This window comes from Rhincodon typus, chromosome 33 (genome assembly GCF_021869965.1).
Source record: "Rhincodon typus isolate 14 chromosome 33, sRhiTyp1.1, whole genome shotgun sequence".
NCBI lineage: Eukaryota > Metazoa > Chordata > Chondrichthyes > Orectolobiformes > Rhincodontidae > Rhincodon > Rhincodon typus.
The window spans coordinates 2,108,718-2,134,906 of NC_063364.1; the positions used below are offsets into that span (position 1 = coordinate 2,108,718).

At 43.0% G+C, this 26,189-nt stretch overlaps 1 protein-coding gene across 1 annotated transcript in view; it reads left to right on the forward strand.

The window, feature by feature from the left end:
• adamts17 (ADAM metallopeptidase with thrombospondin type 1 motif, 17) overlaps positions 1-26,189 on the forward strand; it is a 401,456-nt gene that overhangs the window by 212,895 nt on the left and 162,372 nt on the right. Inside the window, exons 10-12 of the mRNA XM_048615713.1 lie at positions 11,720-11,865; positions 15,288-15,454; positions 24,761-24,888. Of these exons, the coding sequence (XP_048471670.1) occupies positions 11,720-11,865; positions 15,288-15,454; positions 24,761-24,888 (441 nt within the window). The remainder of the gene's footprint in view (positions 1-11,719; positions 11,866-15,287; positions 15,455-24,760; positions 24,889-26,189) is intronic.

Genomic DNA, 26,189 nt, shown 5'->3' on the forward strand with positions numbered 1-26,189 from the left:
CCTCTCTGCTCCTATGATGCTGCTTGGCCTGCTGTGTTCATCCAGCCTTGCACCTTGTTGTCTCGGATTCTCCAGCATCTGCAGTTCCTACTATCTCAAATTCCAAGTTAAATTTACTTTTAATCAACCTGTTCAAACATTAAGACACACCGCTAGGTCAGGTGGAACATGAACCCAGACTTAGGGACACTACCATTGCACCACAGGAGCCCGACGTTCCAATTCTTTCCTGTTTTATTATCATGGCCAGACCAGCAGATGGAGCACATTTTACCCGTGGAGTGCCCTGTCTCAGGAAAGCAGAGTAAAATTTACAATATTTTTGCAGCAAGCAGCTGTTTGCAATTCTGCTCCTGAGTTTATTCATCTTTCTTGCTGAGGAGAGAGAGCAGTCAAAAGACAGTGGTTAAACGCAGATTTAACTTTTTGAGTCCCATGACCCTTCTTCCGAACTACTATACCTTACCCTACACTTTACACACTTAACTTCTCTCAGTAGCTTTCGCAATGGCTACAGAACCTTAAATCATACAATTATAGGCAGTTAACAGTGAAAAGCGGGGAGCGGTTTCCACACTGATCTTCTCCACTCCAGTGCTCATGGATTCCTGGATTTGGCTACAGTGCTTCAGCTTGGAAAGTTTTGGTCAGGAAATTCACCATAAAAACTCCTCTAAAAACAAGTGTCTTTTTTTTTATATAAAAACAGAAAGAACCCTGGATGCTGTAAATCAGAAACAAATACAGACATTGCTGGAAAAACTCAGCAGGTCTGGCAGCATGTGAAGAGAAATCAGAGTTCACCTTTCGGGTCTGGTGACCTTTCCTCAGAACCGAAGGTAGCTCGGAAAATGTCGGTTTATGTGCAGAAGGTAGGGTGGGAGTTGGGGGGAAAGGAGGAAACAATAGGTGGGGATAGAGCCTAAAGAGAGAGAAAAACAGTTGAACAGTCAAAGGATTGGATAACAATCTGAATGGAAGGGTGAATAGGTGTTAATAGAGACTGTTAGTGACTAACAATAGGTGATGTGTAATGGCAGGCTATGTGATAAAAAGGCCTGGTGTGTGGGGCAGGGGGCTAGGACATGGGACAGTTCAGGCCCTAAAATTATTGAACTCGATATTGAGTTTGGAGGGTTGCAGTGTCCCCAAGCGGAAAATGAGGTGCTGTTCTTCCAGCTTGTGCTGAGCTTTGCTAGAACATTGCAGCAAGCCTGAGGCAGAGATGTTTGCCAGGGAACAGGGTGGTGTGTTAAAGTGGCAGGTAACTGGAAGCTCAGGGTCCTTTTTGCGAGCAGAACACAGATGTTCTGTGAAGCGGTCACCCAACCTCGGCTTCATTTCCTCAATGTAGAGGAGACCACACTGAGCAGCCAATGCAGTAGACTAGATTGTGAGAAGTGCAGGTGAAGTGCTGCTTCATCTGGAAGGTATGTTTGGGCCCTTGGATGTTGAGGAGGGAGGAAGCAAATGGGCGAGTTTTACATCCTTCGCTAGTGGCAGGGAAAGATGCAAGGGGACTGTGAGGGGCCATTGAAAGTGACGGAAGTGTGGACCAGGGTGTCCCGGAGGGAATGGTCCCTGCAGAAGGCGGACAAGGGAGGGGAGGGGAATATGTCTGGTGGTAGCATCTTGCTGGAGGTGGCGGAAATGGCTGCTGATGATCTCCTAGATGTGGATGCTGGTGGCACTTACATCTGTGACTCCTCTGTTGCTTTATGCCAGTTTTGGAATTTCCAGTTTGCCAGTTCCAGCCGCCTCCTCTTTACCATGGACGTGCAATCCCTTTACACGTCCATTCCCCACCAGGATGGTCTCGGGGCTCTCCGCTTCTTTGTGGAGCAAAGGCCTGAACCATCCCCACCCACCACCACCCTCCTGCGCTTGGCCAAACTAGTTCTCACCCTTAACAACTTCTCTTTTAACTCCTCTCATTTTCTTCAGGTCAGAAGGGTAGCCATGGGAACCCGCATGGACTCCAGTTATGCCCATCTCTTTGTGGGGTACATAGAACATTCCTTGTTCCTGTCCTATTCCGGCCCCCACCCACAACTCTTTCTTCGGTATACGGATGGTATCATTGGTGCTGCTTTCCTGTCTCGTCTGCAATTGGAAGTTAGTCGATTTCGCTTCCAGTTTCCAACCACCCTCACTTTCAGCTGGTCTATCTCTGACTTCTCCCTTCCCTTCCTTGACATCTCTGTTTCCAATTCTGGGGACAAACTGGCCACTAATAACCACTATAAACCCACCAACTCCCACATCTGCCTGAATGATACATCCTTACACCCCACTTCCTGTGAAGACTCCATCCCATTGTATCAGTTCCTTCGTCTCCGTCGTATATGTTCCGATGAGGCCAACTTCGACAAGGGAGCCTCTGAAATGTCCACCTTCTTCCTCAACCGAGGGTTCTCCAGCACCATTGTCGACAGGGCCCTCAACCAGGTCTGACCCATCTCCCACACTTCTGCCCTCACCCCCTCTCTTCCCTCCCGCAACAGCGATAGAGTTCCCCTTGTGCCTACCTACCATCCCACCAGCATCCACATCCAGAAGATCATCAGCCGCCATTTCCAGCACGTCCAGCGAGATGCCACCACCAGACACACATTTCCCACCCCACCACTCCCTTTGTCCGCCTTCTGCGGGGGCTGTTCCCTCTGGGACACCCTGGTTCATTACTCCCAACAACACCCCCCACAGTCCCATGGTATCTTGCCCTGCAACCACTAAAGGTATAACACCTGCCCATTTACCTCCTCCCTCCCCTGTATCCAAGGGCCCAAACATACCTTCCAGGTGAAGCAGCACTTTACCTGCACTTCACACAATCTTGTCTACTGCATTCACTGCTCACAATGTGGTCTCCTCTACATTGGGGAAACAAAGTGTAGACTGGGTGACCGCTTCGCAGAACATCTACGTTCTGCTTGCAAAAAAGAGCCTTAGCTTCCAGTTGCCTGCCACTTTAACACACCACCCTGTTCCCTGGCCAACATCTCTGTCTTAGGCTTCTTGCAGTGATCCAGCAAAGCTCAGCACAAGCTGGAAGAAGAAACCTCATTTTCTGCTTGAGAACCCCGCAGCCCTCTGTACTCAGTAATGAGTTCAATAATTTTAGGAAGAAGAACAGAAGTTGCTGGAAAAGCTCAGCAGGTCTGGCAGCATCTGTGAAGAAAAAAACAGAGTTAATATTTCGGGTCTGGTGACCCTTCTTCAAAAATTCAATAATTCTAGTGCCTGAACTTTCCCATGTCCCAGCCCCCTACCCCACATATACCAGACCTTGTTATCACATAGCCTGCCATTACACACCACCTATTGTTAGTCACGAACACTGTCCATTAACAGCTGTTCACCCTCCCAGCCAGATCGTTATCCATTCCTTTGTCTGTGCAGAGACAGTAGGAACTGCAGATGCTGGAGAATCTGAGACAACAAGGTGTAGAGCTGGATGAACACAGCAGGCCAAGCAGCATCGGAGGAGCAGGAAGGCTGACGTCTCGGGTCTGGACCCTTCTTCAGAAATGGGGGAGGGGGAGGGGGTTCTGAAATAAATAGGGAGAGAGGGGGAGGCTGATAGAAGATGGATAGAGGAGATATGGCATTATGGCATTCCCCATACAGATGGCCTAAAGGCCCTCCGCTTCTTCCTGTCCCGCAGGCCCGACCAATCCCCCTCCACTAACACCCTCATCCGCTTAGCTGAACTCGTCCTCACGCTCAACAACTTCTCTTTCAATTCCTCCCACTTCCTACAGACAAAGGGGGTGACCATGGGTACCCGCATGGGTTCAAACTATGCCTGCCTCTTTGTAGGTTATGTGGAACAATCCCTCTTCCGTACCTACACTGGCCCTAAACCCCACCTCGTCCTCCGTTACATTGATGACTGTATCGGCGCCGCCTCATGTACCCACGAGGAGCTCGAACAGTTCATCCACTTCAGCAACACCTTCCACCCCAACCTTAAGTTCACCTGGACCATCTCTAATACCTCTCTCTCCTTCCTGAACCTCTCTGTATCCATCTGCGGCAACCACCTAGAAACCGATATCCATTTCAAGCCCACTGAGTCCCACAGCTACCTAGGATACACCTCCTCCCACCCACCTTCCTGCAAAAATGCCATCACCTATTCCCAATTCCTTTGCCTCCACCGCATCTGCTCTTTGGATGAGGCATTCCGCTCCCATACATCTCAGATGTCCTCGTTTTTCAAGGACCGCAACTTCCCCCCCTCAGTGGTCGAGAACGCCCTCCACCGTGTCTCCCGCATTTCCCGCAACTCATCCCTCACACCCCCTCCCCGCAATAACAACCAAAACAGAATCCCCCTCGACCTCATGTGCCACCCCACCAACCTCCGGATCCAACGCATCATCCTCCGACACTTCCGCCATCTGCAATCCGACCCCACCACCAAAGACATTTTTCCCTCCCCACCCTTATCTGCTTTCCGGAGGGACCACTCTCTCCGTGACTCCCTTGTCCGCTTCACACTCCCCTCCAGCCCCACCACACTGGGCACTTTTCCCTGCAACCGCAGGAAGTGCTACACCTGCCCCTACACCTCCCCCCTCACCCCCATCCCAGGCCCCAAGAAGACTTTCCACATCAAGCAGATGTTCACCTGCACATCTGCCAATGTGGTATACTGCATCCGCTGTTCCCGTTGTGGCCTCCTCTGCATCGGGGAAACCAAGTGGACGCTTGGGGACCGCTTTGCAGAACACCTACGTTCGGTTCGCAGTAAACAACTGCACCTCCCAGTTGCGAACCATTTCAACTCCCCCTCCATTCCTCAGACGACATGTCCATCCTGGGCCTCCTGCAGTGCCACAACGATGCTACCCGAACGTTGCAGGAACAGCATCTCATATTCCGCTTGGGAACCCTGCAGCCCAATGGTATCATTGTGGACTTCACAAGCTTCAAAATCTCCCCTCCCCCTACCACATCCCAAAACCAGTCCAGCTCATCCCCGCCTCCCTAACCTGTCCTTCCTCCCACCTATCCCCTCTGCCCACCTCAAGCCCCACCCCCATCTCCTACCTACTAACCTCATCCCGCCCCCTTGACCTGTCCGTCCTCCCTGGACTGACCTATCTCCTCCCTACCTCCCCACCTACACTCACCTTTACTGGCTCTATCCCCGCCTCTTTAACCGGTCTGTCTCCTCTCCACCTATCTTCTCCTCTATCCATCTTCTATCCGCCTCCCCCTCTCTCCCTATTTATTTCAGATCCCCCTTCCCCTCCCCCATTTCTGAAGAAGGGTCCAGGCCCGAAACGTCAGCCTTCCTGCTCCTCTGATGCTGCTTGGCCTGCTGTGTTCATCCAGCTCTACACCTTATTGTCTTTGTCTGTCCAACTGTTTTTCTCTTTCTATCCCCACCTATTGTTCATTCCTTAACCCCAACCCCAACCCCAACCCTATCTTTTCCATATAAACTGACATTTCCTAGCTACTGTCTGTTCTGACAAAAGGTGATTTCTCCTTACAGATGCTGCTGGACCAGCTGAGCTTTTCTAGCAACATCTGTTTTGTGTCCTTTTTTTAAGTCTATTCAAGATTGGAAATGGGCTTTGTGATCCTGATTGGAAAATCCAGGCCTTCGTGACCCCCTTTGACCCTGAAATGAGTCTCTAGCCTCATCACCCCTTCATTTCCAAAGCTGTTTGTTTCCACCTCTCTTGACATTTGTTCATTTTTGCTCTGCCTCTTATATAACAAGAACAGATGCAGAAGGATTTACAAAGGGAAGCAGCAGAGAAAGGGAAAGGCCAAAAACTGTGGCTCATTCTTCAATCAATGACAGGGAAAAAGTAGAATTAGAGACCTGCAAAGAGTGTTTGAGCAATTAGTAAGCAGACCTTGAAAAGAGATAGTAGGAACTGCAGATGCTAGAGAATCTGAGATAACAAGGTGTGGAGCTGAATGAACACAGCAGGCCAAGCAGCATCAGATTTCTGAAGAAGGGTCTAGGCCTGAAACGTTAGCTTTCCTGCTCCTCTGATGCTGCTTGGCCTGCTGCGTTCATCCTTGAGAAGAGATTTCAGGATTACTCCTCTGTGCCACCTGCTGGTCCATGCAGGAATAACAAGGTACCAGAGGTAAATGTGTTCCTGGGGAGATGGTTCAGGAGGGAAGGGTTCGGTTTCTGAGAACAGTTAGCTCAGTCTGAACCTATGGGCATCTGATTGAAACCAACACCATCTTCCTTTAATGAATAGTAACTGTGAATAACAATGAGCTAGAAGCACACATTGATAGCACTGTGTTGAGTGTATGGTGTAAAAGTAGTAACATAATAGGTTGACACTGGGAGTATTAATTTCAAGAAAGTTAGTACAAAAATTTTTTTTTAAATTCATTCACGGGACGAGGGTGTCACTGAGCAGGCAGCATTTATTGCCCATCCCTCATTCCCCAGAGGGCAGTTAAGAGTCAACCACATTGCTGTGGGTCTGGAGTCACATTGTAGGCCAGACCAGGTAAGGATGGCAGTTTCCTTCTCTAAAGGACATTAGTGAACCAGATGGGTTTTTCCTCCGATAATGGTCATCATTAGTTTCTTAATTCCAGATATTTTATTGCATACAAATTCCACAATCTGCCATGACAGGATTTGAACCCAGGTCCCCAGAACACTATGTGGATCTCTGGATTAACAGGCCAGCGATAATACTACAAGGACATTGCCTCACCATAAAATTCCATCATAACTTGAGAACACAGGCAAATGTGGGTTTGATTCTGTTGTTAGTAAACTTAATATTTTTGGTAAATGGAAAAGCCCTGGGGAAAATTGATGCACAGAGATATCTGGGTGTTCAGGTCCATTGTACCCTGAAGGTGGCAACGCAGGTCGATAGAGTGGTCAAGAAGGCATACGGCATGCTTTCAATCATCGGACGGGGTATTGAGTACAAGAGTTGGCAGGTCATGTTACAGTTGTATAGGACTTTGGTTCGACCACATTTGGAATACTGCGTACAGTTCTGGTCGCCACATTACCAAAAGGATGTGGATGCTTTAGAGAGGGTGCAGAGGAGGTTCACCAGGATGTTGCCTGGTATGGAGGGTGCTAGCTATGAAGAGAGGTTGAGTAGATTAGGATTATTTACATTAGAAAGACGGAGGTGGAGGGGGGACCTGATTGAGGTCTACAAAATCATGAGAGGTATAGACAGAGTGGATAGCAAGAAGCTTTTTCCCAGAGTGGGGGATTCAATTACTAGGGGTCACGATTTCAAAGTGAGAGGGGAAAGTTTAAGGGAGATATGCGTGGAAAGTTCTTTACGCAGAGGGTGGTGGGTGCCTGGAACGCGTTGCCAGCGGAGGTGGTAGAGGTGGGCACGATAGCGTCATTTAAGACGTATCTAGACAGATAGATGAATGGGCAGGGAGCAGAGGGATACAGATCCTTGGAAAATAGGTGACAGGTTTAGATAGAGGATCTGGATCGGCGCAGGCTTTGTTCCTGTGCTGTAATTTTCTTTGTTTTTTTTTTGTTGTTCATATCCTCTTTATAAAAGTTTCATTTCTACTTCAAATTCAGGGCGCCTCAGCTATTTTTAGACCACCTTTAAATCCTGTTGGAATATGTCTGCTCAGTGGTACCCTGTCTGTGTTGTCAATTTTCTTTTCAATGGACATGAACCAGTTTCTTATGTGTCTCTTTGAAATTTACTTTTTCCTAATTGTTATCTTTGACTGCTTATTGTCTATTTCAGTTTTTATGTTCATGAAGTTCAATTGAGTAGTTCCCCTCTCATAGGGGAACCTAGAACAAGGGGGCACATTATCAAAGTTAGGGGTAGGCTGTTTAAGAGTAAAAGAGAAAGGAGGCTAATAACACGAAGAATGATAAAAATCTGGAACTCTCTACAGCTTAACCTTAGACTGGCTGCTGCAGAGTGTCTGTGTATGGTAAACTGGACAAAAATTTGGGAAATAGAGTATAATGTGGGAAAATGTGAGGTTGTCCACTTTGGATGCAAAAATGGAAAAGTGGAATATTATTTACATGAAGAGCGTATGCAGAATTCTATGGTACATGAGAATTTGGGTGTCCTGGTACATGAATCATGAAATATTAGCATGCAGATACAGCTAAAAAAGAAAAGAAAATAAATTATTGGATTTTATTGCAAGGGAGATAGAGTACAAAAGTAAAGAGTTCTTGCTACAGCTGTATAAGCCATTGATTATACCATACCTATGACACCACAGAGACGTTTGTCTCTTTATTTAGTAAAGTCTATACTTGCACAGCAAGCATTTCAGAAAAGGTTCACTACATCTATTCTGGAATAAAGAAGTTCTCTTATGAGGAAAGTTTGAGCAGGTTGAGCTTATCTTCTTTATAGTTTGGAAGAATTAGAGATGATCTTTTTGAACCATGTAAGATTCTGGGGGAACTTGACAGGGTGGATGTTGATGGGATACTTCCCTTCCTGGGAGAATCTAGTAGTTTCCACCAATCTACCTGCTACGAATGCATCTACTCATCGCAGTGTCAGTAAGAGTGATCACGAGACAGTGTTTGCAGATACAAAATCCTGTCTTCATTTTGAGGATACTCTCTATCATATTGTATAGCACTATTACCATGCTAAATGGGATAGACTTTGAACAGATCCAGCCACTCAAGACTGGGCATCTATGAGGTACAGTTGGCCATCAGCAGCAAGCAGAATCTACTCCCAAAATGATCTGCAACCTCATGTACTGGCATGACCATTAAACCAGGGGATCAACTGCCATTATCGTTAAGTCAGGGGATCAAACCCGGTTCAATGGAGTAGATTCTGCCTGCTGCTGAATCCCTTGCTGCTGAATCACTGACTCCCTTTGACATCAAACCTGCTTTTGATGAAGTGTGGCATCAAGGAGCCCAGGTAAAACTGGAATCAATGGGAGTCGGTGGAAAATTTCTGATTAGAGTCACACCTGGCACAAAGGAAGAGGATGTTGGAGGTCAGTCTTCTCAGCTCCAGGATATCTCTGCAGGAGGTCCTCAGTGTGTCCTAGGTCCAAACATCTTCAGCTGCTTCATTAATGACCTTCCCTCCATCATAAGGTCAGAAGTGAGGATGTTTGCTGATGATAGCACAATGTTCAGCACCATTCGTGACATTTCAGATACTGAATCAGTTCAAATGAGACAAGATTTGGATAATATCCAGCTTTGGCTGACCAGTGCAAGTCACATTAGTGCTACACAAGTGCCAGGCAATGACCATCTCTAACAAGAGAAAATCTAACTATCATGCCTTGACGTTGAATGGTTCACCATATCTTAATTCCCCATTGTCAACATCCTGGGGTTACCATTGACCGGAAATGGAAGAGACTCACCATAAAAATACTGTGGCTACAAGTCTAGGTCATGGAAAGAGAACTACTTTTTTACGCAAAGTAGTTTGTGTGGAATGAATTACCAGAGAAAGTGTTGGATGCGGGTACAGTTATAATATTTGAAGGACATTTCAATAAGTTCATGAATAGGAAAGGTTTAGAGGGAAATAGGTCAAGCGCAGGCAGGTGGGACTAATTTAGTATGGGAAACTGGCTGGCATGGACTGGTTGGACTGAAGGATCTGCTTCCATACTGTATGACTTTATGTGACTGTCAGTTCTCATTAACTGAGATAGTAGGAACTGCAGATGCTGGAGAATCTCAGATAACAAGGTGTAGAGCTGGATGAACACAGCAGGCCAAGCAGCATCAGATTTCTGAAGAAGGGTCTAGGCCCGAAACGTTAGCCTTCCTGCTCCTCTGATGTTGCTTGGCCTGCTGTGTTTATCCAGTTCTCATTAATTGTTGGATTCTCCATGACAATGCCTATATGAATCCACTTTCCATCCAATCAGCACTTTTCTCCTTACTTTGGAAATTCTTGCAATTTGTCCAGATGAGTGGAAGATGAAAAACTTTGACAAAATGTGTCTTTTTCAGCAGTACTCTAGTTCGGTACTACCAAACAACTAGTTTTATATAAAGGAGAGAGTCACTCAAGTAAGTTTTTATCCTTTAAAGCAGAGGTAGGAGAAATCTTCATGGGAATGAGAACATTGCAGTGAGACATTATACAAGTGTTTCTTCACAGCAAAAGACACCGATATCATACCAGTAATAAATATTAACCAAGAGCTGGTAAAATTGAGGAACTTCCAGCAATTATTATCAAGTAGAACAAGCATTGGAGCAACCTGCGGAACTAAAATCCAGCAAACTCCCAGGACGTGATGGCTTCCGTCCTAAGGTTCTAAAATTATTAACTCCAGCATTAATGGGTATAATAATTACAAGATTCCAAAATTTCCTTGATTGTGGAACGATCCCAGTGGATTAGAAGCTAGCAAACATCACTGCCGTTTAAGAAAGGAGGGAGAGAGAAAACCATAAACTACAGGCTGGAAAGCATTGGTATTTATTGTTAAGATAATGTTCATAGTGCATTTGGGATGTCACAGATCAGATAGAGTCAATGAGATCTTACAAAAATGGAAATCATATTTGCCAAATTGAATTTTTTGAGGATATAGGGTAGTTAAACAGCAACCTGGATTTCCAAAACGCATTTGAGAAGGTGGCAGACCAAAGGTTAATGCATGAGATAAGGCTCATGGTAACGGGTGTAATATATTATCATGGTTGGAGGACTAGTTAATGGAGAAGAAGCAGAGAATAAGAATAAATCAACTATTATCAAGTTGGCTGACTGAATCTACTGATCAGATTTCAGCCATTTACATCTGTATTAACGACTCGGACAAAGGGACTGTGATAATGTATCCGTGTTTGCTCATTGAAATGCTTCAAAATAGTGATAGCTGGCCCACCAAGCTGAATCATGCTCTGATTGATGACATCTTAATGATGAGGCCAAGAAGTAGCAGAGTAGGAAAGAAAAAGAAGAGAATCATGCTTTCCAGTCCCACTACATCATGGGAAATCCTGCTCCTCGTACCCAAAGATCAGTGCATTGAAAATTGACCTGCTCAGCCATCTGAAGACACATTGGGAAAAGCTTGTGACCCTGGGCAGATGTCGTCTTGAATTGAAGATCAGCCAGTGACGATTCACATTATTAATGATGCAAAGCACGGTGGGAGTTTGGGAAGAGATATAGATCGGCTGGCTGAGTGGGCCAAAGGTGACAGATTAACTGTAGTGTGGAGAAGTGTAATCTTATTCCTATAGTTATTAGAAGAGAAAAGAATATTTTTAAAAGCCACAAAACAGCTTATTGATGGTGTTCAGATGACTGGAGTGTACTTGTATAGAGAACATAGAAGTTAACTTGCAGATACAGCATGCAATTAGAAAGGCATATGGTATTTTGGCCATTATTGGAAGGGGCTGAAGTAGAATACTAAGAAAATTCTGCTACAATTGTTTGGTGAGAACACCTGTGTACAGTTTAGTCTTACTCATTCCCCAAATTGCTATGGCAATAAGGGGGTCAATGGAGCTTCTAAGACTGAAACGGTTTTTTATGAGTTAAGTATATCAAGGATAAAAATGAAGGAAAGGAGGTTAAACGAAAGTGAAATACAGTTTAGCCTTGATCTGACTGAATGGTGGAACAGGCTTGAAGGGCTTAATGACCTCCTGTTTCTGTGTTAATCACTGAGAATGCGATTGGTAAATAGCTGGTGAGTAGGTACAGTTTTAATGTATACTTTTCTGCTGTGATTTAAGTGGTGCAGAGCTGGGGAGTGTGTCAGTAAAACGCCAATTCCGGAGCATGTGGATGGAGACTGGAGCACTTGGAACCAGTGGAGCATGTGCAGCCGGACATGTGGAACAGGAGCCAGGTTTAGACAAAGAAAATGTGACAATCCCCCGTAAGTAATTTTGATAAGTTCTACTGCACAATATGCTGTAATTTATTGCTGTACTGCTTTAGCAGGAAGTGCTGCCTTTTACCAGATCATATGTTATCATGCTTATTCTACAAGCACTTGGTAATGCTTCAAAGTAATTACGTATATCACAGGAAGAAAGCTTATTTTTCGTATCAATCATACATAGCTCATGCCCTGCATGGGGGTAATCTGCCTAAGTCATTACAGGAGTCAGGGTGCTATTTCCCCATTCAGGGGCAATCTTTGGGAAGGATGGCGTGGAGAAAGAAGTATTGTGAGTAGTCTGCTGTAGGCTGTTATTGAAGGCCAGAAAGAAAAATTTAAAACCTTATATCATCGATTTTATAACAATGTCCAATTTAGCAGTTTCTTTCTGTGAAATTCCTTTATCAAAGCTTGTTTAAGATACATTTTATGACCTTTTTTCTAAGTACCTTTAAAAGTTTTTCTTCAGTTTAATCTTACAACTGTACCTCAGGAGCCAATAGATTCTCCCTTTAGCCTCCCCCATTCCTGTACTTTGGAGAGGACAAGGATCAGGAGACCTGTAAACTGAGATACCATCCTGACCAGGCCCTTACACTGACAGTCACACCTCCTCCTGTAAAGATCTAGGTGGGCTACTTCACCCTGACCTTAACAAGTCCCCTTAGAAAGCAGTAGCCGAGTTGTGCAAGTTGCCAGAGCACTCTTTATAAGTGTCGAGTGCATGCGTTACAAAGCACTTCACAGCCTGTTAAAACATGTTAAACTGCAAGTACTCAAAGCCTATCTGAATCTGTTGTGAAGATGCACTGAGGAGAATTGGAAAGGTTTTCATAGAAAATAAAAATAAATTTTCAAATAGTTTTAATGCACAGAGGTGATTAACAGTAAATCTATGGATGAGGAAATCCAGTTTTATAAATTAGGCATAGTGCTCACTTGCTTAATTAATCAGATTAAATAAAGTGCTTGAAGATTATTAATAGTGTGTTCTGATTGACTTCTCAGTTGCATATTAGTTGTCAAGCAGACTGCCTTGAACAACATGCACAACGTTGAGTCGTGGACCTGTCACAGCATGTTTAGAAAGAGGTAGAGTAAAAGAATAGAGTTCTAACCAGGGAAGAAATCCACTCTGAATATTTCTTGTGTCATGTCATTTCAGTGATGACAGATATGTCTTGATTATAAGGTGTGGGTTTCATCCCCCTGTGGGCTGGGCTTCAGTCAATTATCACATAGATAGAAGTGTGCATTTGAGGTAAGATGTTAACACTCAGTTCTCAGAGATAGTAAGAACTGCTGATGCTGGAGTCAGAGATAACACAGTGTGGAGCTGGAGGAACACAGCAGGCTAGGCAGCATCAGAGGGGCAGGAAGTTTGACGTGTTGGGTCGGGACCCTTCTTCAGAAAAGTAGTGTCCCAACCCAAAACGTTGACTTTCTTGCTCCTCTGATGCTGCCTGGCCTGCCGTGTTCCTCCAACCCTCAAGCTCTGCCTGCTTTCTCAAACTGGGCTAAAGGTTCTTATTGAGGGTTAGGAGTCCTCTGGTTACCAGTCAAACCCTGGCCAATGCTACCAAAAACATTAGTTGATATGGTTTAATCTGTAGCTTGTGTAAGTTGACTGTGCGCAAATTGACTACTGTATTTTCCTGAATAGCAATGGTGACTATAGAAATTAGCTGGTTGTGACATGCTTTGGGACTTGTGTCCAGAATCTTTCTTTAAATTTTGTTACAGTTCTTCCAAATATGCTACCGTTTATATGAATCATTTTGTTATTGTTGAAGCTTCAATGTGTGTATCAGGGAAAGAAATGCTTTAAATTGTACAACGTTTACTGATCAATCATTACTTCCCCAATTTCTGGTTTTCCCATTGATTTTTTTTCAGCTCTCTTGCTGCGCTTGCTGATAGTTGAAGTTCAGTCTGTATATATCCAACTAGCAGTTTTGCTTCCAACATTATTTTGGAAAAAGTTGAAGAGTTCACATTTCACTTTTGTTGATGTTTCATTTAAAAAAAAAACTAATTTTGGCCACTCCCGTTCCTTTCAAAAATTGGTGCCCTTGAGGATTTCTGCTGCAATAATTTTCCATTGTTACCTCATAATGCAAGAGTGAACCGAAATGTGAAGCAGCATCTCATGGCACACTGTGACTGACCAGTGTTTTTATTAATCAATGAAAATATATTAAAAATTGCAGTTCATGCTGAAAATGAGGCTACTTTCTTAGTTGAGTCTGGGCAGCTGATGATACTGGTTGTGGTGGAGTCTGGACCTTGGGTCTCTTACAGAGGCATGAAGTTCAGAGAAGATCTACTAGGCTAATACTGGAATGGGCAGATTATCCTATGCAGAAAGGCTAGACAGACTAGGCCAGTGTCCTCTGACATTTAGAAGAGTAAAAGGTGACTTAATTGAAACATATAAGATTCTGAGGAGACTTGACCAAGTGGATATTGAAAGCGTGTTTCCCCTTGTGAGAGAATGTAGAACTAGAGGTTGAGGAGGTGCCAATTTAAGGTTAAAATGCAGAAACTTTTTTATATCTGAGGGTTGAGAGGCTTTGGAATTCCTTTCTTCAAATGTACAGGATGCAGAGCTTTTAAATATTATTAAGGCAGAGGTAGATAGATTCTAGATTCCTAGGGGGATAAAAGATTATTGAGGGATGTGCAGGAATGTGGAGCTGAGGAGGTTAAAATCGATTAGCCATGACCCTAATAAATGGCCGAGCAGGCTGAAAGGGCTGAGCGGCCCACTCTTGTTCCGTGTTTGTATATCGTAAAAGTTTCAAATAGTTACTCAAGTTGCAGGCTTTTGTTGTATAGGTGGAATGAATATATTTTCTCGTAAGTTTGTCTTGTTTTCTTTTTGATTCTTACTTTCACTGATATGTTTCTTATTTGTTTCCTGAAGGATTTTCACATTCTTTGGCTCCTATCACTTTTTACTAGTGATTTCTACCAACTGTTAATTATTTAGTTGTTTTCATATATTTATGTCAATTTTCTACTGGAAATTCTGCCTGCTGTACAATGGCCTATGCAATATATGTCTTGTTTCAACCAATATAAAATCTGAGGTCAGTGACTATCAGAGGAGATCGATCCGTAGGATCAGGGCCTGTCTTCCACTGTAAGATTTAGTTTTCTTAAATCACATAGAATATCATTGATAAACTTCCTAGGGAATTAGGAGAAGTATTATTTATTAATTGTTAGCAAGTAACTGAGAAGGTTTTTAAACAAGTTTCTTCAATTCACACACTAATTTCTAAAGCATTTAATAGCTGTTTTAACATCAAGGAACCAGGAATTTGATAATACAGGAGAGGAGCCAGAATGATGTAAAGTAATTGACCACCTAATCGTCAATTTGGTGATATTTTGTATCTTGTACTTACCAGTCCAGGGCCAGGAGGGACAAACTGCCAAGGAGCCAGTGTGGAGCACATAGTATGTGAGAACTTGCCTTGCACCAAGGGATTGCCAAGTTTCAGGGATCAGCAATGCCAGTCTCAAGACAGGCAAGGTCATATGAAGAAAAAACACTGGACTGCAGTCCTCAACGATGGTGAGCATATGTTAAAACTGCTTCTTGAGTAAAGACCATTTCAAGGCTGAAGGATTATTGAACAAGTGCAGACTAAAGGTTACTTCTCCATTTAAACTGCTAATATATAAATTTGCATTAAATTTTGCCTTACTGCAGTCATCTATGTTCCAGTGCACTTCATAAAGAATCGAATGTTGTTGGGTGACAATAACATTCATTTAAGGGCAAACACAGTAGTTAATGCCTGCACAACAAATTTCTACAAATAATAATGAGAAAAATGTCACATGACAACTCAGAAACCAACTTTTGGTGTTCTTCATTCACTAAGGGCTCATGTAATGACCAACTAGGTGGTATTTAGACTTGCGTCTCCTACCTCAGTCAATATTCTGGTAGGCTGCTTGTGGTAGGTGAGAAAGAGAGTGCTGAGGTCAAAGGCTGTTGGAGGCTTCTGTGTGTCTTCTGGATTACAATTTGTAATGTCACTCACATTCTCCCAGGCACACATTCAGATGCATATTTCCTTCACTCACTCACAAGCTCTCTCTCATCAAACAGTCACTTTCATAGCATGCAGTCTCACTGCGAAACCCTTCATTTCATTTACCCCTTTTAACACTCATAGACAGTTATTCTCTCTCAGTCTCCCTTACAATCACTCATTCAGTCACACATTCCCTTCTCCCTTGATCATAGATCATAGCAGATCATTGAATCCCAACAGTGTGGAAACAGGCCATTTGGCCCAACAAGTCCACACTGCCCCTCCGAACAGCATCCCACCCAGACCCATTCCCTTAATTTCCCATGTCTAACATACCTAACCTAAACATCCCTGGGAACTATGGGCAATTTAGCATGGCCAATCCACCTACCCTGCACATTTTTGGACTGTGGGAGGAAACCCACGCAGACACAAGAAGAATGTGCAAACTCCACACACACAGTCATCCGAGGCTGGAATCGAACCCAGGTCCCCGGCACTGTGAGGCAACAGTGCTAACCACTAAGCCACCGTGCTGCCCAGTTGATCACCGGCCCAGTCTATGGGAATGGATTAGGGGAGCAATTAAAGTGGAGTGGCTTCAGTTCAGCTCCGTTTTCTCTGATTTACCATTTTAACAATGTGGTTAAGGTATTGAATGTGGTCCTTACCAGTGAGTTCTACTGTTTAAGGAATAACTGCCGCACACTGTGCACGGAAATTATGCGTCTTTGTTACCTGGTCTCAAGCCGTCCTTGACTGGCAGTCCCAGCCAGTACCTCACCTCTCACATGCATAACCTTGTTGCCACCAGGCAGCAATCAGCCCAATTGCTGCCACGTAAATCAATCAGCAGCTGCCATTGTCTGCTGAAACAATCTAACAGTCATTCTAATGAGGTGCAGCAGTTAAAATCCGCCATGCCTCCGCTAACGTCCCTCATATGGGATTACTGTTTCTGCCATGAGTTAAAATTGCCTTTGGGTCTCAGCCTGTCTGTACTGGAACTGATTTCAGTCTGTTCACTAGCAGCTCTCCTGTCACGTGGCAACAGTGGTGGCTGAGGAATGAAGCATGTACTGTGTGTGGTCAGGGTTATAAAGCAGTGCTGATATTACTAGCACTGAAGAAATAACTGCTAAAACTGTCTCAGCAATGAGCAAGAGGAAACAGTAAGAAATGGGATTCCCACAAGGTTTTGTCCAGTTTGTTTAATTTACTTTCCAAGTTTCACATTGATTGAAGCTAACGGTTTTCAACACTCCAATTTTTTTTTACAAAGTCCTGAAGCACAAGTGTGCAAACATGATGGATCTGTGCTGCATAAATTGTGATGAAAATTCCATCCTTATGTCTTTCTTCATGTCGCACTACTTTTCAAATAAAAGTCATACACCAGAAGAAAAAGTTATTACTTGTAAGTTTTTCATGAGCTGAAAACGTCTGCGAGTCAGTTGGAAAAGAGTGAGAGAATTGCCAATGTGGAAGCACAGGGCATTGAGCCAGGACCCTTGCAATCTGTAGAAGGCAGCAAAATGTTTTCAAGGTGATCGGCCATTTGCCAAGTACTTCTTTCCTAGAAACTCGTGTAACTTAAATTTCACATGCGCTGGGGCAGGACTTGGGGAAGCTATGGGTGCATGGGGAAATCATTTCCAATTTCCCCACTGGATAAAATCGATGGAAATAATAATCAGGCAGTTCCTGGAACTTGAGGATAAAAATTAGCCACTTAAATTGATGAAAGTAGAATTGTAAAGCAAAATAACTGGAGTAAGCCAGTTGGATGGAAGGAGAGAAATGTTCCTGTGCTGTAAATTCCATGTAAAATACAACTTCTGACCAGGGGACTAAATTTTAGAGCAGGAAGAAAAATATGAGTTAGATATGATCTGATGGTATGATTATAACAGGCAAGATTCTGGATAAATATGAGGGACATTCCAATGAAGTTGGACATTAGTCTGTCCCAGCCTCTATGTTGATGACTGTTATGAAGGATTAACAATGAAAGTGAATACTGGAGTAGGTTGCAAACTGGCCAATTGTTTTGTTTTAGAGCTCATAAAAACTGGAAAGTTGGCAGGTGGAGTTTCCAGCCTTGACTCTGCACAATAACATGTTTAAAAAGTTTGAATATAGCCAAAATAAGAGAGATTTAAACTTGGCTCTCATTCAGTCCAACCATAGAAATCAGGTGCTAGCTTTTTGAGTTTGACTTCCCTCTCAAAGTACAGTGCTATTGAAATTGGCTCACCTTCACATAACAAGCATTAAGCTCAGCCCTTGACAGGCCAGCCCCACCCTTATTATAACTTATTTCAAGATCATTTTGCCCATCTAGTCAATTTATATTGGAATGCAAGGAAGTGTGAGAGATCATTGTGGTGAAATCGGGCAGTCAGTCCCAAAGTTCAAACTATAGACTACAATGTCGCTTACTCTCCTCAGTCCCTTTCTCTGCAGGAATTCAGACCTGTAAGGAAAGAGTGAGACCATTCTGCTCCATGTGATTAGTTTCAGATTTAACAAGTGAAAGGCTCTTTACTGCCCTGATTTCTCAGAAGAGCACAAAATTTGGTCCTAGTTTGCTATAGGTGGAGAATAGATGAATTTCAAACAATTTAGATCCAGCATTCTAGAAAATTTACTTTGCTGTGAATAAATGTGACAGTGAAATAATTAACTGACCCTTATTTCATTGTGAATAGTATAGGACAAAATAAAGATCTTTGGGCTTGACTCGTCATATTGCTTTGTACCATGGGGATCCTATGCTTTTGAACTCTCTTAGTGGACTGCATTGTGCCAACTCAACCAAATGTATTCCACTTGAGCAGCATCTTTTTTATTCATTCATAGGATGTGAGTATCGCTGGCAATCATGTATTGCCCATCCTTAGTGCTTTTGAAAAGGTGGTAGTGATCTGCCACCTTGAATTGCTGCAGTCCATTTGGTATAGGCCCACCCACAATACTATTAAGGAGTGCTAGAATTTTGATCCAGCAACACTGAAGGAATGTCAATATGTTTCCAAGTCAGGATGGTGAGTGGCTTGGAGGGGAACTTGCAGGTGCTGGTGTTCCCATGTACCTGCAGCCCTTGTCCTTCTAGTGGAAGTGGCCATGGGTTTGGAAGGTTCTGGCTAAGGAGCTTTGGTGAATTCCTGCAGTGCATCCTGTAGATAGTGTAGCAGCAGTGTGCACTGTGTCAATGGTGGAGGAATTGAATGTACGTGGATGTTTGTATGTATGTATGTGTGCCAGTAAAGCAGGCTTTGTCCTAGATGGTGTAAAGCTTATTGAGTGTTATTAGAGTTGAACCTCATCTAGGCAAGTGGGAGTATTTCATTTTACTCCTGACTTGTGACTTTGTAGATGGTGGACAGGCTTTGGGAAGTAAGGAGGTGAGTTACACACTACATGATTCCTAACCTCTGATCTAGCCACAGTATGGCTGATTGAATACAGTTCTGGTCAATGGTAACCCCAGATGTTGACAATGTGTGATGCAGAAATGGAATTGAATGTCAAGAGGTTTTGTCAAGATTTTTTTTCATGTTGGAATTGGTTATTGCCTGGCACTTATGTGGCATAAATGTTACTTGCCACTGTCAGTCCAAACCTAGATATTATCCAGATTTTGCTGCATTTGGACATGGACTGACTCAGTACCTGAGGAGTTACAAATGGTGCAGAATATTGTGCAATCATGAGTGAGCATTTCCACGTCTGGTCTTTATGGAGGGAAGGTCATTGATGAAGCAACCGAAGATGGATGGACCTAAGACATCACCCTGAGGAGCTCCTACAGAGATGCCTTGGAGCTGAGATGACCTCCAATAAACATAACCACAAACCTTTGTATCAGGTATTACTCCAACCAGTGGAGAGCCGATTAACAGTGAGTCTAATTTTCCTCGGGCTCTTTGATGCCACATTCTGCCAAAATATGTTTAGATGCCAAGGGCAGTCACTCTCACTTCATCCCCAGAACTCAGCTCTTCAGTCTATATTTGAGCTGAGGCTGTTATGAGGTCAAGTGCTGAGTGGCCCTTGAGGAACCCAAACTAAGCATCAGTGAGCGGATTTCTGAGTCCAACAATCCTCACCTTTTGTCACAGGGCACATTTAATTCCTAGCCACAAAAAACAGCTAATGCGATAGGAATTAGGGAAGGCGATAGCCTAGTGGTATTATCGCTAGACTATTAATCTAGGTCCAAGTAATGTTCTGGGAACCTGGGTTTAAATCCTGCCACGGCATCAGGACCATCTAGCACCAGGACGTCTCTGCAGGAGTTCCTCAGTGTAGTGTCCTAGGCCCAAACATCTTCAGTTGCTTCATCAATGACCTTCCCTCCATCATAAGGTCAGAAGTGGGGATGTTCACTGATGATTGCACAATGTCCAGCACCATTCGTGACTCCTAATATATTAAAGTAGTCCATGTTCAAATGCAATAAGTTCTGGACAATATCCAGAGATAGTAAGAACTGCCGATGTTGGAGTCAGAGATAACATAGTGTGGAGCTGGAGGAACACAGCAGGCCAGGCAGCATCAGCCTTCCATCCGTTGACTCTGTCTATATTTCCCACTGCCTCAGAAAAGCAGCCAACATAATCAAAGACCCCTCCCACCCCAGTTCTACTCTTCCACCATCTTCCATTGGGTGGATGATAAAAAAGTTTGAAAACAAGAACCAACAGATTCAAGAATGGCTTCTTCCCTGCTGTTATCATATTTTTGTATATATATTTTTGTTATCTTGTATATTACAGTTGATCTTTTTCTGTACCTTCTCTGTAGCTGTAACACTGTATTCTGCATTCTGTTCTAATACCTTGATGTATTTATGTAAGGTATAATTTACATGGCTATTACGCAAAACAAGACTTTTCATTGTGTCTCGGTACGTGATAATAGTAAATCAAATCAAATCATATCAAATCAAATCAAATCAGATCTATTGACCGAAGGATGAGCATCCTAAAAGTTTCCTGCTGTTACAGCTTTCTCTCCTGCAGGAAGATGTGGTGGTTCCAGGTGGTGTGTACAGATCATATGATAGCACAACTCTATAAATCTATCTATCTAGTGAAAAAGAGATATGAATGTGGCCATGGTTAGTTTATCACAGGAATTTTCCTGATCTTTCTTAAAGAGAAACATCTGAATTATTTGGTTAAGGATTTGTTCGGTTTTCTTTTCATTTTCTTGTCATTGGTTCTCATCTCCTCTTGGCAGTCTTCTCTTCCTTATATGACCTGATTTTTCTGGGCAGGTCTCCAATTTTTGGATCTTTGGATTTCCTTTACTAGGTTTGTTAATAATTCTGTCTGTTGCTCATCATGGCGTTGAAACTCTATGACCATCAGTGGCCTCCAATTCTGACAAATTTTAATCCCTGTACAGGTAGCCTTCTACTAATACAGCAATGCAAATACCTTCTTCAGATATGTTCAGAAGGTCTGTATTTTGGTAATCATACCCATCATTTTAGAGGCCTAGTGTTATTAATCCAGGGACAATATTAATGTTCTAGGGACCTGGGTTCGTATCCCACCATGGCAGATGGTGGACTAAGAATTCAATAAAAATCTGAAATTAAGAGTCTATTGATAATCGTCAGAAAAAAAAAGGTGCCACTGAAAAGTGACAAGGACCATCCCTAGTAAGAAACAATCTAACCCAGCTCCTCATCCTTTAGTGATCTAATCATCATTGAATCCCTCACTATCAACATCCCAGGGGCTACCATTGATCAGAAATTGAATTGGACTTGCAAAATGAATAAAGTGGCTACAAGAGCAGGTCAGAGGCAGGAATCCTGCAGCAGTTAACTCACCTCATGACTCCCCAAAGCCTGTACAGCACCTACAAGGCACGTGTCAGGAGTATGATGGAATACTCCCCACTTGCCTGGAAGAGTTCAGCTGTAACAACATTCAAGGAACTTGACATCATCCAGAACAAAGCAGCCTGCTTGATGGGTACCACATTCACAAACGTCCACTCCCTCCATCATTGATGCTCAGTAGCAGCAGTGTGTACCATCTGTAAGATGCACTGCTGAAATTCACCAAGACTCCTTAGACAGCCCCTTTCAAACCCACAACCACTTCTATCTCGAAGGACAAGGAAAATGGGAACATCATCACCTGCAGATTCCCCTCCAAGCCACTCGCCATCCTGACTTAGAAATATATCATTGTTCTTTTAGTGTCACTGGGTCAAAATCCTGAAATTCTGTCCCTAACAGCATTGTGGGTCTACCTCCAGCGCATGGACTGCAGCGGTTCAAGAAGGCAACTCACAATCACTTTTAGACTAGAGATGGGCAATAATGCCCAAAAAAAAAATAAAGTCCTGAATGCAGATCAATTTCCGCATCCCCCCGCACCCCTGTCCATTGAATGTTCCAATTGGGAAAAGAACTATGAGGGACTCTGGACCTGACACAGTGCCATCTGTGGAGAGAAATCAGAGTTAACGTTTCAGGTCAAGTGCCACTGTCAGGAAAATGGCTACTTTGGATAGGAATCTCGTTTAGATTGTTCTGGAACAAGTGAGTAAAGTGGCTGGCTTGGGAAATGTCATTGCAAACAAGAATTAGTGAAATCAAGTGAAGTCTTTCATCAACACTGATCTCACTATTCAGTAAATCTCTTCAGGTGACTCAACATTTTAATGGTTAATGCAATGATTCCACTTTCCAGGAGTAGCAGCAAGAAGCTGTCTGAGGCTAGCTTGAAGTCATAGTATTAGACTAAAACAGACCTAATAATAATGTCTTCTCTTGTCTAAATGCACTTATTCAAGTCAGGCACTCTCCATGCCTTTCTGCTCCTATGATGCTGCTTGGCCTGCTGTGTTCATCCAGCTCTGCACCTTGTTGTCTCGGATTCTCCAGCATCTGCAGTTCCTACTATCTCTGATTCACTCTCCCTGTATTCCTAGGTTTAGGCATCATATTCACCAGTTTAGTTCTGCCTTCTTGTGTCTGGTGAGCTTGCAATTTTGAGGAAGAACATGGTTTCTTTCGTATTTGTTAGATATAAGTTTCAAACAAATATGGATTAAAATTGTTTAATGATTGAATCAGCAACAATCTTATTTAATGTTGGAACCTGCCTCAAAGGCTGAATGGCACATATATTCATTCCATGTATATTTCCCTTTGATCTCTCATTCCAAGGAGAAACATCTCCAGTCTCACCATCAAACTCTTTTTCATTCCTCTGTACTACATTAACTTTCCAAATTAAAATGCACAGAGAGGTTCTGCTCTTACTTGAGCTTTTAAACAGAATTAACTTAATTTGGGGAACTATGAACACTACTTAAAGTTCAAATGAACACAATCTCACTAGTTGCCCCATTACCGAGCACTGAAGCATGAAAATCTCCCAGTGGGATTACAATCTAATGAGTGTATCCAACAGTGAACCATTTAACACACAATCACAATTAATTCCAATATAGGACACCCAAGGCAGCCATTTCCAGGCTGCAGTGTAATACAGAGAACCCACAACAGCTTCACTAAGGATGAGCCTTCAATTGAAGGATTATTCAGAGCTCAGTAGTGTCCTTTATAATTTTGGATTGATATCCGAGACTACGTTCGGAAGTAGAGAATTATTTAATGACTCAATGTCATTTGCTGCTTTTGATGCATATTTCATTGCTTGGGTCAAAAGTTTTAGTAGTTTCAATACAGTCCATAGCTGTCTAAATTCTGTGTGGGCCGTGGATTGAACATTCTGCATGACAATTGAACCAATCTCTGAGAAAGAGTCACTTGACCTGAAACGTTAACTCTGATTTCTCTCCACAGATGCTGCCGGACCTGCTGAGCTTTTCCAGCAATTTCTGTTTTTGACTCTCATCTCTGAGTATAACAGTTGTGGATTTGAGCCCCACAAGAGTATTTATCACATAACGTGGCATTATACTCTAGTGCACTGTTCGGAGTGTAGCTTTGTCAGAGGTGCTGCCTTTCAGATGTGATCCAGTTTCAATGGGTCAGGAAAGGATTAGGTCTGGGTAAATTGAAATCAAAGATTTGCAGGCTAAAGTCCAACAATGGGCAGCCTTTAACAAGATGATATTTCAGGTAGAGTCAACTTTCATTTGCACAAGGAGGAAAAGTATGCAGCCAAATTCAGATCTCCCTGGGGGTTGAAAGACTTTGAGAGTAAGATGAAGCAAATGTTGGGGATCAATGACAGATGTCTCTTTGGTAATGCAAGCGAGAACCATTTTGAATATAAAAAAGGAAATGAAAGGGAAGTAAGAGAAGCAGATAGAGTATGAGTTTGAACTTAAAGAGTTTATTTTTGAGGTGAAGCAGTTTAGATGGTAGGAATATAATTGAACCATGCTGGCAGAGTAACACAATCCCCAATTTAAAACAATTACACTGTCATTTACATAGTAGCTCTAACATTGTAAACGTTGCATGATGCTTCACAGGAACATTTTTCAGACACCAGGCCAATTAGAGGTATTCGGATTAGGAAGAAAACTTTGACCAACAAGTCAGATTTTGAGAGAGACTTAAAGAATAAGAGAAAGTGCCAGATGAAGGCACAGCACTGATGGCAGAGCAATCAAAATCAGACTCATGGAGCAGAATGCTGTCGTTATGTCAGCGACACTAAGAACTAGATGTTGTTGCGTTTATACATTATGATAGTTGATTCAAGTTCACTTATCTTAACCCTATTCTGCCTTTGTAAATGTGGAAACTATTTTCCTTTAGAGTTGCATAATGTGAATAACCTAAGTTGTTATCTGACTCTGCTGATCAGAGTTGCCTTTTCCTTTTTCAGATGATCCCTGCACTTTGTATTGCTCCTCTTTTGGGAAAGAGTCCCCTGTCCTGGTAGCCGAGAGAGTTCTTGATGGTACTCCCTGTGGACCATATGAGACGGACCTTTGTGTGAATGGCAAGTGTAAGGTAAGTTCAAACAGTCAGGAAACACAGCAAAGAGGAGAAATGCAGATATTGTAGGAGCTTACATATTAAATACTAATAAATAATACTGTCATAGTGAGTCCTGCAAGGTGTATTGCCTCCTTGATGCCAGAGCTAATGATGTCAGATGGTGCAGAATATTCTTGACGGAATGAAAAGTACGCTAGAAATTGTATATGGCGGTACTGTTGTGAGCCCAGCTGATGTTATAGAAACATTGAAGCTAGGAGCATGAGGAGGCCATTCGGCCCTTTGAGCCTGCTCTGCCATTCATCACGATCATGGCTGATTGTCCAATTCAATAGCCTAATTCTACTCTTGCCCCATAACCTTCGATCCCATTCTCTCCAAGTGCAATATCTAGCTGCCTCTTGAATACATTCAATACTTTAGCATCAACTGCTTCCTGCGGTAATGAATTCCACAGGCTCACCACTCTTTGGGTAAATAAATGTCTCCTCATCTTCGTCCTAAATGGTCTACCCTGAATCCTTAGACTATGACCCCTGGTTCTGGACACACCCACCATCAGGAACATCCTCCCTGCATCTATCCTTTCTAGTCCTGTTAGAATGTTATAAGTCTTTTTGAGGTTCCCCCTTGTTCGTTTGAACTCCAGCAAAAACAGTTCTAACCTAGTCAATTTCTCCTCATACATCAGTCCTGCCATCCCTGGAATCAGCCCGGTAAACCTTTGCTGCACTCCCTTGAGAGCAAGAGCATCCTTCCTTAGAAAAGGAGACCAAAACTGCTCACAATATTCTAGGTGTGGCCTCACCAAGGCCCTGTATAACTGCAATAACACATCCCTGCTCCTGTACTCAAAACTGTTTGCAATGAAAACCAACATACCATTTGCCTTCTCTATTACTGGAAAAATCAGATCCCAGCCTGAAGTCTGGCTGGATAGATCATATTTTGTTTTGTTTTCGTTTTAAGAGAGTGGTCTCTCACTGAAACATAAGCACACAAGGTTACAGATTAGGTTTTAATAACAAAAGAGAAGTTTATTAAGCAAAGAAAATAAAGATAAAATAAAATAAAGCAGACCGTCAACTTATGACACAAACATAAAGACTTCTGAATCATGCAGTGAAATATAATCCCATTAATTCCAAAATTTCTCCTTTACAAATCCCAAAAATCAACCCTGTATGTTACCGAAAGTACCCCTTGCACAGTATTCACACCAGAAAATCCCAATCTCTAACACCTCAGTGAGTTTAATTTGACCTCAAATCCCGTCTGGAAATCTGAGACAACAAGGTGCAGGGCTGGATGAA